Raw genomic sequence first — 14,697 nt, forward strand, 5'->3', positions numbered from 1 at the left:
TAATTACCTTATTCTATAGTTTTATTTGTATGTGTGTGGGAAAACAAGTTGTGTTTTTGTAAAAATGCACACTTTTCAAAGCGATCTCTCTATATTATAAAAATGAATTCTTGTCTGTCTGTCTGTTCTCTAATGCGAACCAAACGACTGGACCGATCTTCACCAAATTTGGTACAGAGATACTTCAGATATCAGGGAAGGTTTAAGACGAGACTCCAACTTGCTCGGACGTACCGTTGCTGAGATACAGCATTCCAAACACAGTGTCCCCCCCCCTTAGCCAATACAAACCTGCAAGACTTTCACTCATATTCCAACTGCAATACACACGGTCACTCCACATGCACAATACAACACTGATATCCAAACTGAGATACACACATCAGAGGATTAGATACACAGATCAGCACACAGTATCACATGCCAGAGGATTAGATACAGGCATCTACACACATTTGTACATGCCATAGGATTAGATACACGCGTCTACACACAGTTCCACACTCCAGTGGATTAGATACACAATTGTACACGCCATAGGATTAGATACACACGTCTGCACACAGTACCACATGCAGTAGGATTAGATACGCGCGTCTACACATAGTTCCACACGCCGAAGGATTAGATACGCGCCTCTTCACACAATACCACACAGGGGAGGATTAGATACGCGCGTCTGCACACAGTTGTACACGCCATAGGATTAGATACACACGTCTGCACACAGTACCACATGCCGTAGGATTAGATACGCGCATCTGCACACAGTACCACACTCCAGAGTCATTAGATATGCTTGTCTGCACACAGTTTCACTTACTGGAGGATTAGATACGCGCCTCTTCACACAATACCACACGGGAAGGATTAGATATGTGCATCTGCACACAGTACCACACCAACAAGGATTGGATACTTGCATCTAAACACAGTACTACAAGGGGATGGATTAGGTAAAGCTTTACTCCAGGTATCCATAACAACTAATCACAGGTTTTTCACTGACATCCAAAATGAGATACACATAATCACATGACGCTTATGGACATTCACACAAACCACTTACAAAATACACCATTGCAAAATTGGACAATTCTTAGGGGGCCACCACACAAACATAAAATGTAATATACCCGTGCGAAGCCGGGTCCTCCCTCTAGTACATAAATAAAATCTTATTCTTTTTGCTGAGACTTAGAAATATGGAGGAGGTTGCATTTTACAAACATGTGGCTTTTATAAATTTAAATCTTTCAGAAACTTAGATAAATGTCAACACTTGTATAAACAACGGATGCCTATACACTCATGCAAATGAAATAGGTTACATGGCATAACCTCAGGGAAACAATAGTAGCAGTAAAACAAAAAAAAAAGGAAAAGGTAAACCATGTTACACTCAGACTATGACAGACATTGGGAGAGGACAAGTGGGGGAGAGAACACTTGGGGAGGAGGCAGAAACCAGGAAGAAGGAAAACGAGAAACAAAGTGGCAGAAGGCTGTGTGGTGGGAGTACAGAGACCTGAAAATGAAACCACAGACAAGTAAAAAGAGAAAAGTATGTGCATATGTACCAGCACAGGCTACTCTGGAGCAAGTTAAAACTATTTACTGTGAGAACTCAATATGAAGAGTCCCAATTGAAGGGTTGGGAGGAATCAAATTAACAAAGGAAGAGCAAACCATCTAAGCTAGCCCTAGCTAGCCCAGCTGAGGAAGCCTCTAGCTGATTACCTTGAGGATGTTGGCATTTAAAACAAGTTTAAACCTAAGTTTGGAGACTAGAATGTAGGGAATAGTTATCACCAGGGGGCCACACATAGGGTAAACCAAGTGGACAAACACAATAAAAGGCATAATGGTAGATGTAGTAATTTAGGCAATAATAGTGTGGAGGATCAGACTCTTCTGCAGGTCTCCTTCAGCATTGGGAGAAAGATTGCTGAAGAAACTAATAGGTGGATTCAGCCGGTCTGAAAGAGAGCTGTCCGTTAAGGCTGGTGCTTGATCAGGAGAGTACAGGCAAAATTGGTAGCATTGTGGTTATTCTGTTTATTGCATTTCTTTTCTGTAAAATTGAAAAATCCAATAAAAATTTTGAATTAAAAAAAAAAAAAAAGTCAGTAGCATTGTGTCAGACAATGAGGTGAAAAGGATGGCCCCAACAATATGAAGCTCTGATCTCAGTGATTATCTATAAGACCGGATTAAGAAAGCGGTGGATTGCCAGGGTTTGGCGTGAGACATCAGGCAAGAGCTGGATCTAGGCACCCGTGAAAGTGGCAACTTTCCACCACGCTCTTTGAGATAACTTACTTCTTCCTTCTCCTTTTAAAAAGTATATGCTGCACAACACTTCACATGGTCTGGAGGCCTCCTGGGACCTAAAGCCAGGAGTGCGATGGATATGATCAATGGTTATCTCTGTTACCTGGACAGTTGAGTAACTCATGTTGGCTGCAGAGTAGAGGTAGGGACAGACTTTGGGAGGCCCCAGATTTTGACATTGTTTTGGGAAGGGGGGGCCCCTATTTTCCAGATTGGATACCTGTACCACATGCAAGAAGGCATTGTGAGGAGATGTTTGTGAGATCATAGTCCTCAACCTTTTTTTTTTTTTTGTGTGTGCAACTTACTGTTCCTTAATGGAAAGCTAGGCGGGGAAGGAGCAGAGTTTTGCTTTGACTTCCACTGCTTTCTGTCTGCTTAAGTTCAACACTGTATCATTGATTTGAGGTCTCCTCTGGTCGGCTGTGTACTGAGGTTCAGGCAGCAGTTGGCATGTTGTGCTCTAAACCGAGGGAGGGTGAAGGAAATTTCAGTGTTATGACTTGTGCACAAATCAAAGTAGAGAGGGCGGATGGTTAGCTGTGGACCGCATTTATTTTAAAATTGGGGTATATTTACACTGCCGTAGTTCTGTTGCCCTGATCAGTCATAGATTCATAATGGACTGAAAAGCAGAAAGAATGACAGATGCTGATGGAGCACCACCTGTTTGCATCAGTCTCCTTTTTACTTTATTGTTAAAAAGAAGACAGAAGCTTGTGAGACATTTGTTCCATTTCAAATGATGGCTGTGTGAATATAGGCTTAATTCCAAATCAAGAAAGTTTAGAAGATCATAGTGCTTTTGTAAACAAACTTGCAACCTTTTAATGTTTTTGACTAATTTTGAAATTGCACAGATGCAAAAACTTCTGAAATTGCAAAAGTATGGCCTGTATAGCCATCGTAAAAACAAAATTAGCAGATCCTTTCAAATAGCTTGGTCTGAGTGTCCCAGAAGCCTGTGGAAAGAGTAATTCTAAAGCTAGCCACCTGTGGAGATTCTGCCCAAAACTTGTTCTTTGGTTTCAAAAACCTACTCCATCACAGGTCATCAACCCCATAGATCTAAGAATAGTATATATATCTCAGCTTAGATCACCTGAGTAGAGATGAGTGAGTAGTATTCGATCGAGTAGGTATTCGAAATACTCGTTCGAATACTATCGCTATTCGCAGTAAAGATTCGATTCAGAACCAGCGTTGATTTGCCGAATGCTATACACTGCATAGCATTCAGCAAATCAACGCTGGTTCTGCAGCAGGCTTGTCCTTGCCAGTCGGGAGAGCTGGAAGCTTGCGTTTATGTGGAAGCTGACTTTTTCTCATAGGAATGCTTTGACCAGCATTGATTGGCCAGTGTACAGCATTCAGCCAATCAACGCTGGTTCTGCCGGAGGCTCATCTGTGAGGAGCCAGAGTCTAAGAACGGAGAACACAGGAACATAGGTTAGGCAGTAGACAGAGATGAATGAGGAAATGTAGGGAGGTGCATTATGGAGAGCCTTGTGGATAAGGATGATAAGTTTATATTGTATTTTTGAATAGGCAGCCAATGTAGCGACTGGCACAGACCAGAGGCATCGCTGTACTGTCTATTCTGATAGATGATCCTGGCCGCTGCATTCAGAATAGATTGTAGAGGGGAGAGTTTAGTAAGGGGAAGACAGATTAGTAAGGTGTTACAGTAGTCAAGGCGAGAGTGAATCAGAGTGACAATAAGTGTCTTTAACCCCTTCCCGACATGCGCCGTAATAGTACGGCACGTGTCGGGTCTGTAACTATGGCGACCGCCCGGGAGCCGGGCGGCCGTCATAGCCGCCGGGTGTCTACTGCTTTAAGCAGTAGACAACCGGCTCTAATGCCTCCGATTGGTCCCCGGACCGATCGGAGGCATTAACCCCTCCGGCGCTGCTGTCAAAGGCGCCGGAGGCGGCATTTTCCCGGCGGCGCATGGGCGCCGCCATTTTGGCAAGGATCGCCGGCTCCTAGAGCATGCTCCAGGGCCGACGTCATGTTGCAGTGACAGCCGGGAGCCTTGTTAAAGGCTCCCAGCCGGTCTGCAAATTCTCTCTTTTGCAGGCTGGTGTATACAGCCTGCAAAAGAGATGATGCTTTTTTGCAATGCATTGCAATGCATTAGCATTGTAATGCATTGCATTAGTGATCAGACCCCCTGGGGTTCAACACCCCTAGGGGGTCTAATAAATGCAAAAAAAAAAATAAAAAAAAAAGTGAAAAAAATATAAAAAGTATTAAAAGTTCAAATCACCCCCCTTTCCCTAGAACAAATATAAAAGTAGTTAAAAACTGTGAAACATATATATGTTAGGTATCCCCGCGTCCGAAATCGCCCGCTCTACAAATCTATAAAAATATTTTTCCTGTTCGGTAAACGCCGTAGCAGGAAAAATAGTCAAAAGTGCCAAACCGCCGTTTTTTCACTGTTTTAATTCTGATAAAAATTTGAATAAAAAGTGATCAAAGCAATAACATTTCCCGAAAATGGTAGAACTAAAAAGTACACCCGGCCCCGCAAAAAAAGACGCCCTATGCATCCCCGTACACCTATGTATAAAAAATTTACGGCCGTCGGAATATGGCGACTTTTAGAAAAAAAAATTTTTAACACCGTTTTGGAATTTTTTTTAGGGGTCAAAATGTAAATAAAACCATATAAATTTGGTATCCCTGGAACCGTACCGAAACACAGAATATAGGGGACATGTCATTTTGGCTGCACAGTGAACGCTGTAAAACCAAAGCCCGTAAGAAAGTCGCAGAAATGCATTTTTTTCTTCAAATCCACCCCATTCTGAATTTTTTTCCTGCTTCCCAGTACAATATATAGAATAATTAATGGTGGCATCATGAAGAAAAAATTGTCCCGCAAAAATTAAGACCTCATATGACTCTGGGAGCGGAGAAATAAAAAAGTTATGGGGTTTAGAAGGAGGGGAGTCAAAAACGAAAAACGAAAATCAAAAAATGCCATCGGCGGGAAGGGGTTAATGTATCTCTGGTAAGGAAAGGGTGTATTCTGGAGATGGTTTTTGTGGTGGAGGTGACATGAGTGTGTGAGTGATTGGATATGGTAGGTGAAGGAAGGTCTGAGTCAAACACAACCCCGAGGCAGCGGGCATCGTGTCTAGGAGTTATAGTGAGGCCTGAGACTGCAATGGATATATCAGGGACAGATCTATTTTTGTGACGTCACGGGAAGATGTGTATAATTGGGTGTCATCAGCATACAGATGTTACCGGAAGCCAAATCTGGTGATGGTTTGTCCATTGGGGGCTGTGTAGAGAGAGAAGAGCAAGGGGCCTAGGATCGAGCCCTGAGGAACCCCACAGTAAGGGAAAGAGGGGAAGAAATAGAACCCGCAAAAGATACACTGAAAGTGCCGTCTGAAAGATAAGAGGCGAACCAGGAGAGCATGGTGCTAGGTTGTAGATGCTAGGCTACTAGGGCACAGAATAAGACAATAATAAATAAGATAATCTTTTAATAGTCCCACCATAGGAAATTCTGTGTGTTACAGCAGCATAGATAATACAATAATACAAGAAAAAAACAACATACAAAAGCTCAGAATAGAGGATAAAAAAAGATAGTCATAACTAAAAGAAAAACTTCAGAATCACTTAATTCTTTGTGTGGCGTTCTCTACACTTTACCTGGTGTTGATTATACAGTCTAACTGGGAATGGTAGGAAGGACCTCCAATAGCACTTTTTTTCACACTTGGGGTGAAGCAGTTGGTCGCTGACAGGAATGCTGGGTTGACCACTGTCAGATGAAAATTAAGGGACAAATGTTATTCCTTAGGGATACTATTTTTCAATATACCTTCTCTAGCAATTCTTTATGGTTTTCTAGGTCTGGTAATAAACTGCACATGTGAGTCCATCACATGACCCTAAAAGAAGGATAGAAAACTATTAGTAATTGAAGAGAAAATATAGTAGCATAATAAAATGTTATACAACTTTCCAACTGTAAACTTGTATCTTAATATTGATCTGAAACTGGATGATCTCTTTAAAGGGATTCTATCATTCGTAAAATGCATTTATAGCTAAACATATGCCTGAATATCCTTTAAAAAGGCTATTCGGGTACTGGCTCTACTACTGCAACTGACCCTGCGGTTTCTTTTAAAAATGAAAAAGTTGTATATATAAATCGGCCCCACGGAGCACCCTGGGTATTCCCCAGGAAATCTGAGCACCCTACGCGTCATACCTCTGAAAACGCCCTTCCACTGCTTGTGCTCCTTATGGCCTCCTCCTCCAGGACAGAGAGGTACTACACTTGCCTGCGACTTCAACAGCCGGAGCGAGAATGGAGAAGATGGGAAGGTACAAGATGTGTGGAGGAGGAGGAGGGCATACGGAGAGAGTACATAAAGTCCATGCTATCCCCACCCCAAGGGGTCACATACAGGTTAGACACAGACAGATGAATTGTCAGGAATTGAGATCTGCACTGTGATCTCAGTGCTGAATAGCGGTTTCAACAGTAAATTTTTCCGGATCTGTAAGGGTTAGTTCACACGCAAATCTGCGTGTGCATATTCAGTCGCGGCTGCCGTGACGGGATGCTGGTGCAGTGCACGGCATCCCGTTGCGGCTTTCCGCTCCGGATTAGGCCAAAATGAATGGGCCTAGTCTGGAGCGTGCTGCCACGAGGCGGACACTACGGTTGAATCGGCCATGGATTCTGCCTGAACAAAGGGCAGCTCACTTCTTTTTTTTCCGCTACCGGAAAAAAGAACGCTAGTGGTCTACATAGACGACCACTGTGAGGGGGCGGATTATGACGTGGATTCCGCGCCATAATCCGCCCCCTCTGTGCCCGTGTGAACTAGCCCTAAGGGTTATCATGAAGGGTTACCTCATCTTTAACATGAATCCAAAATCAGTCCTGCGATATCAGCATTAGTAGTAAGGACGTATTAGATACGTGCTCTGCTACGGAAGTGTCACCCTGGAAGGACATATAGATATGTGATTGGCAGGGAAAGGGTTAAAGACCATGCTTCCACTGTACAGTTCCAGCATGTAGATCTTGGAAAAGTGTGTATAAGAGAGGTTACAAAGTTTCTTGTGTTCAAAGGCACTGTTTATTTATGAAAAGCTATAACTGGAGGCATGCCTTAATTATGTGAAGTATTAAGATAATAAAAATAGTTTATACATAACTTTTTTTTTTTTTTCCCTCAGCCTTGTTCTAAAGTACAGCACATTACAGATATATGGAAAAGCGGTAGCGGTGTGCTGTCTCTGCATTGTTTCCAAAATGCCATCCCAGTAGAGGCATACACAAGAGAAGCCTGCATGGTGGATGCAATTGGTAACACATTTATTTATTTATTTTATTTGTATAAGAGTTTTTCCTGAATCTAGGTTCACACCTGGGTTCTGTAAAACCGCTTGGGGTCCCCCTGAACAGAAACCTAATCCGTATATAAAAAAAAAAAAAAAAAAAAAAAAAAAGTTAGCTTAGGAAAACTGCAGACCCCATAGCCTATAATGGGCTGTGTGTGGTTTCCACACGAAAAATATGGAGAGAAACGTGCTGCCTTCAAAAAAAGTGCTACTCAGTACTCTGTAGGCCTAAACAAGTGTACTGCATCTTCGCATTACGCTCAAGTAAGCATTGAATCAAGATGGTAGGCAGAGCATGTGTTGTGCTCTGCTCGAACCCGAAGTGGTAGAGCCAACAGTGCATGCGCAGGATTTCAATCCCAAAGAGAAGAGAGTCTGCTGCTGACTAAATGAAGAGGACGGCAGAAGAACCGAGGGTTGCATTGCGGGTTTGACGAAGCTATGCTCGGAGCACAGCGGGAAAAGCCTCTCTGAGCATAATTTGCATAAAGATCAATTATGTTGCCATCTACATGTGTGGCGGAAGAGGAATGTTGTGAAAGACCAAAAGAAGTGGTTATTGAGAGAAACTGTGAGGCGTCTGGGGAGACAGGAGTGTAAGTAGGGGTTAAATTCACCCATGATGAGGGTAGGAACTTCGCTTCTTGGCTTCCCCTATTTTTATCCAGCGAAGTGATCCAGAAATTGGTAGGGTGAGGCAGGTGGACGACCATACAATCAAGGTTATACATAAGGAGAGTAGGTGGAAAAGTCTGATAGCATGGACTTCAAATGAGGGGAATGTGAGTGAGGGTACCGGTGGAATGGCCTGAAAAATGCACTGTGGCGACCCCACTGCCCTGCCTGTTGTCAGGCCTAGATGTGTGTGAGAATTGTAGGCCACCATGAGACAGAGCAGCAGGGGAGGCCGTATCTAACTGCTGGATTCAAGTTTCAGTAAGGGCGAGCAGGCTGATGGATTTACTAAGGAATAAGTCATTAATATATTCTAGTTTGTTACACACTGAGTGGGGGTTCCAGAGAGATCCGTTAAGAGACTGGGGAAAGATGAGGAGAAGGAACACTGTAAATATTGTTGAGGTTTGTAGGACTTCTGTGTGTGCAAGCAGAAGAAAAGTTAGTGAAAGAAGTAGGGTTGGAGTTTGGAGAGAGATCCCCAGCAGCTAGGAGGAGCAAAATGGACAGAGACAGAAGGTGATTTATGTGGGCGCTTATGTTTGCTTTCACTGCTTATAAAAAAAATAAAAAAATTTTTTTAAAAAAAGTGAGGATATTTAGGGTGGCTAAAGAGAATGAAAAGTGCCTAAGAGCTGTACATGGGAAAAGGAAGAAGAGAGGGACTGATATGGACAGTGTGCACTGATGATAGAGATGGAGGGAAAGTATGCAGGAAGACAATTGCTGAGATAAGTGACAGTGCAGCTTCATGATACCATGTGTTTAAGCTGCTTGTTTTGAGTTCTAGTTTACCTGGTGTTCTTCCATGGCTTGCCTGTTTCGTGCCATGTGTAAGTGCACTTTGGTTAATATGGATGCTGCACAAGAAAATGCCCCCCTGCATTGAAAATGCTTCCCCAATAAGCTGTATCTACTTATATAGGGAAGCTGAGCAATTTGTGACACATGAGGAGACTGGGCTATGTTGATACAAGTAAACATTGACTAGAAACAACCATAAAATCGTTGAGCATCATAAGACTGACAGTAGTAAAAATACAAAAATGCTAAAATACAGCCTGGATGAAATGCTAGAATGGGGTTCAGTGATCAGTAAGAGTTGGGTGGAATAGATCATATACCATTCAACTGAGGCTTAACTTTCGTTCAGGATGAATTTATTCAGCAAGTGGTGACAAAACACACAATGTAGTGCGCGTAAACATTTTCGGCTTAAAGCAAGCCTTCCTCAGACTCTACTTGTTAAATACTAGGGGTATATTCCAATATTCAAGTCTCCAGCAACGTGTTTCCACGGCACACCGCCAACAGGACAGGATCAGGTCTAATCTGCACAGAGACTGGGTATCTATCCACTTGCCTGCAATCCCAATAGGGCACCATATTGGACCTACACATCTATATAGGGATCGTCCTAGTACCATACTACACTAAGGATGATGCACTCTACCACACCTGGAGACTTGAATATTGGAATATATCCCTAGTATTTAACAAGTAGAGTCTGAGGAAGGCTTGCTTTAAGCTGAAACCGTTTACGTGCACTACATTGTGTGTTTTGTCACCACTTGCTGAATAAATTCATCCTGAAAGAAAGTTGAGCCTCAGTGGGATCTTCTTCTACCTTATGGATACGGATTGGGACCCTATCCCACTGTAAAGAAAACACGGTGTTCCTTCACACCATTTACTTATATACCATTCAATGTTAAAGGGGGTTAAAGGGTAAAACGCATCTGTTTGTTATACAATTTCTCCCAAGCACAAAAATACCGCACATGTGAGTGTAAACGGATGTCTGGGCACACGACCGTGGACAGAAGGGAGGAAACAACACTGGGTGTTTGAAAAGCAGGTTTTGCTGGAATAGTTTCCAGGTGCTATGTCTCATTTGCAGAACCCCTGCTTTACCAATACAATGGAAACCCACCAAAAGTTACCCCATTTTGAAAACTACACCCTTATCGAGGTGTAATGAGCATTTTTATACCACAGCCATTTCCCATATTTTATCAACATTGGAATGTGTAAATGAAAAAAATTACTAAAACATCACTTTATCCGCAAAGTTTTCATTTTCTTAAAGGAGAAAAAGCACCCCACAGTTTGCTAAACAATTGCTTCTGAACACTGCAATACCCCATATGTGGTCATAATTAATTTGCTGTATGGGTACATGGCAGAGCTTGGAATGGAAAGAACAATATAGGCATTTTGGAGAGCAGAATTTGCTGGAATAGTTTATAGATGCCATGTCATATTTGCAGAGCTCCTAGAGTACCAATATAATGGAAACGCTATTTGGCTTTTGAAGGGCACCAAGAACCAACAATGTAAATCTCCGCCTTTGGCATAGAAGGGAAAAGGCAATATTTTGGGTTTGGGAGCACGGTTTGATTTTGGGACATCATGTCACTTTTGCAGAGCCACAGAGCTGCCAGCTAAGTGGACTCCGCACACAAGTAATCCCATTTTGGAAACTACACCACTGAAAGGATTTACCAAGCAGTGTGGCGAGCATTTTTTAACTCTTGAGTGTTGTATTCATTCAATTTCCATAAATGAGTGTGCAGCTGATAATGGGAAACCTAAACTGCAATTTTTCCATGGATACACCATTTCCGTGCTCCATTGTTTTTTCACCTAGCTTCTCAGCAGAGTAGAAACAATGCAAAAATTGTTAAGCTGAAATGCACTTTTTTTCCATAGTTTATTGCAGTATTTCATTTATTTATTTATTTATTTATTTATTTGCGGCAAAGCCAAGAATGGCTATCTAATGATTGGGAAATATATAAGAAGTACCTATACCTTTTTCATCAATCAATTTGGCTCAAAACAAAAAAAAAGAAAGAAAAAGCAACAAAAAAGAATGCCTTTCTGCAACACAGGGCCTTAGCTTTAAGCAGGCTTACGGGGCACAATAGCTTTTGCATCGGACACAAGCTGGGCACAACATATTACACGCTGAAATTATGTATTCCAGGAGAAAAAGCAATTTTCACTTCTCCCCATCTGCTGTGTGCTTGGGGATGAAAAATGCTCACTGTACCCCTAGATAAATTCCTTTTTACTGGTGTAGTTTCCAAAATTGGGGTCACATATAAGAGGGATTTTACTTTACTGGCATTTCAGGGCTCTGCAAAAGTGTCATGGCATCTAAAAATCAAACCATCTATACCTGAGCTCCAAAAAACTGCATGGCGTTCATTCCCTTCTACAATCGGCTGTGCCCACATAGCAGTTTATACCCACATATGACGTTTGGTACGTTATTCTGGATACAACAGTGTCATAATGTGGGCATAAATTTTAATATGGGTACATAGCCAGGCACAGAAGGGAAAGGGCGCTATGCGGCTTTTGGAGTGTAGATTTATGTGTTTGATATATGGACACCATGTCATATTTGCAGATCCTCTAAAATACCAGTAAAGTTGAATCTCCTAGGGAGTGACCCCATTTAAAAAACTGCACCCCTCCAAATATTTTTCAAGGGATATAGTGAGCAGTAGTATCCCAGACATGAATGCAAAGTGGATGTAAAATTACAGCTATACCGAATAAATGTTTGTTTTTGTTTTTTTATGCTTTACTAATTTTGCAGAACAAAAACCCATTTGGGGACATTTAATGTTTTATTTTTGCATTGAGAGTATAGAGGAAAGTGGCATTTTGGAGGTTTATTTTATTTAACACCTGCTCCTAATATCGATTATTAAGTTTTATTACGTCTCCTAACGTGGACTATTAAGTCCCAGGTGGCCGACACTTCCCACAAAAAGTAGAAGGGTAAAACCATTTCATACTTACCTCACATATGCATCTGTCTGTAGTGTTAGAAAATGGCCACAAGGAGGCACCAGAATACCAATTTATACAGTGCACAATATACATACATTTTAAATAAGGGGAAAAAAAACGGACTTGGGTGTAAATGGACACTAATGGACCCAAGATAAAATCCCATTGAAATGAATGGGATTTCTGACAGTTCAGCTAGTGTCTGTTGCTAAAATCTTGCAAATGACAATAGTTATAGACACTGCTGATGGTCACTAACGGTAGTGTGAACGCCCCCAAAGATTAAATATACGTATACAGATAGACTGCATGTCTACATCCTAAAAGTGTAATAATCTTTATTTATGGGTCACAAAAAAAATAGATAGATAGGAGTGTGTGTAGGTGTAGTGATCACCAATCTCCCACTGCCAGAATCTGAGGTGTGGGGGATTAGTAGCTACAGGCTGTCACAGTGCTCACATGCCCCATAGACCACTATGCCCAATCTAACTGAATATTGCTGAGGCTGGAGGAAGAAGTGCCGATCTCCCTCTCTGATAGACTTAGGAGAGGGAGGTCATTGTCACTATGTGACAAACTTCATTGTGATTGCTGTGACTGGCCGTTACAGCGATCACTTGCCCAAAAACCACACAGCTTGATTTCCAGCGAAGCCCTGAAGTCTCCGCTGTCTATTGACAGTGGGACCTTGGAGCTGAGTGCAAGGGTTAGGTCACAGTAGAGCATACTCTACTCATGTGCCAGACAATGTGATCGCTGTGACAGGCTGTCACAGCGATCATAAATGGACTGCGGAACCTCTGAGTTCAGGGGGGGTGTTTGATATCAATGTTTGATTATTATTATTATTTATTTATATAGCACCATTAATTCCATGGTGCTTTACATTTGGGGGTTACATACAATACACAGAATATACAGGTAGGTATAATACTAACAATGACTGACTGGCACAGTGGGGGTAGAGGGCCCTGCCCGCGAGGGCTTACAGTCTATGAGAGAAGGGGGTAGAGACAGAAGGAGAGGGGGAGACTGTACAGATGGGGGTGCGGTGATAGTGTTATTGGAGGTTGTAGGCCTTCCTAAATAGGTGAGTCTTCAGCGCCTTCTTGAATCCTGTGATTGTGGGGGTCAGTCTTATGTGTCATGGTAAGGAGTTCCAGAGTATGGGGGCTGCACGAGAGAAATCTTGGAGACGGTTGTGTGAGGAGCGGATGAGGGCAGAGCGGAGTAGGAGGTCATTGGAGGATCTGAGGTTACGTGTGGGCAGGTAGCGGGAGATGAGGTCAGAGATATATGGAGGGGACAGGTTGTGGATGGCTTTGTATGTTAGTGTTAGTAGCTTGAACTCAATTCGCTGGGCTATTGGTAGCCAGTGGAGGGACTGGCAGAGGGGAGCAGCTGATGAAGATCGGGGGGTGAGGTGGATTAAGCGAGCAGCGCAGTTTAGGGTGGACTGGAGGGGGGCGAGGGTGTTAGCTGGGAGTCCATGGAGAAGGGTGTTGCAGTAGTCTAGGCGGGAGATTATGAGGGCCTGGACGAGCATCTTGGTAGTTTCCTGGGTGAGGAAGGGGCGAATTCGGTGGATGTTCTTGAGTTGGAGGCGGCAGGAGGTGTTGAGGGCTTGAATATGTGGCTTGAAGGATAGTTCAGAGTCCAGGGTTACCCCAAGGCATCGGGCCTGTGGAACAGGGGTAATTGTAGTTCCATTAATGTTTGATATGCTTGGTTTATAATCTGGATGTCTGATTTTGTTTTTTAGGATTAAAAATGTTAACCAATCAAAAGAAAGGTATATATTATGGACAGACCCAAAGCTGGACACCTGCACGACGGCGGCGTCTTGGAGTGCATATGCTTTATAAAGCAATGCAGATCTTCCTTGCTGAAGGAGAGCGACAGCTCCGACCACCAGACATACGTTAAGAATCATCTACGGAAAAGTATTAGATTGTAATATGTTAGTGCTGTCAACTTTCTGGAATGTTTTCCGCTTGTGAATATTTTTTTTCACTGCAGACTGATGGACTTCAAATGATTGCAAATGGCTTTATAAACCTTTCCAGATTGATAGGCTGCCACAATTGATTCTCTCCTAAGATCATTGCTGATGCATTAACACACATCTGAATGCTCTAGACCAGCAAACTGCTAAAACACTTGCAGAGGTTATCACACTTGCTGATATTCAGAGAGCCTAATTTGCATGTCAGCTACCAAAACTAAGAACACTCATTGCTTAGAAATAGAGATGAGCGAACACTGTTCGGATCAGCCGTTCCAAACAGCACGCTCCCATAGAAATGAATGGAAGCAGCTGGCACGTACACTTTGCCAGCGGCCGGTCGCCGTGCCAGGTGCTTCCATTCATTTCTATGGGAGTGTGCTGTTCGGAACGGCTGATTCGAACAGTGTTCGCTCATCTCTACTTAGAAACAGTAGGCGCTAGAAAACAAATTCCCATTCTGCCAGAAACAGAGTAGCATT

The 14,697-nt window shown here is 42.7% G+C and overlaps 1 protein-coding gene across 1 annotated transcript in view; it reads left to right on the forward strand.

The window, feature by feature from the left end:
• ANKLE1 (ankyrin repeat and LEM domain containing 1) overlaps window positions 1-14,697 on the forward strand; it is a 315,425-nt gene that overhangs the window by 18,710 nt on the left and 282,018 nt on the right. Inside the window, exons 8-9 of the mRNA XM_075282013.1 lie at window positions 7,561-7,690; window positions 13,973-14,153. Coding sequence (XP_075138114.1) covers window positions 7,561-7,690; window positions 13,973-14,136 — 294 coding nt within the window. The 3' untranslated portion in view covers window positions 14,137-14,153. The remainder of the gene's footprint in view (window positions 1-7,560; window positions 7,691-13,972; window positions 14,154-14,697) is intronic.

The sequence above is a fragment of the Leptodactylus fuscus genome, chromosome 1 (genome assembly GCF_031893055.1).
Source record: "Leptodactylus fuscus isolate aLepFus1 chromosome 1, aLepFus1.hap2, whole genome shotgun sequence".
NCBI lineage: Eukaryota > Metazoa > Chordata > Amphibia > Anura > Leptodactylidae > Leptodactylus > Leptodactylus fuscus.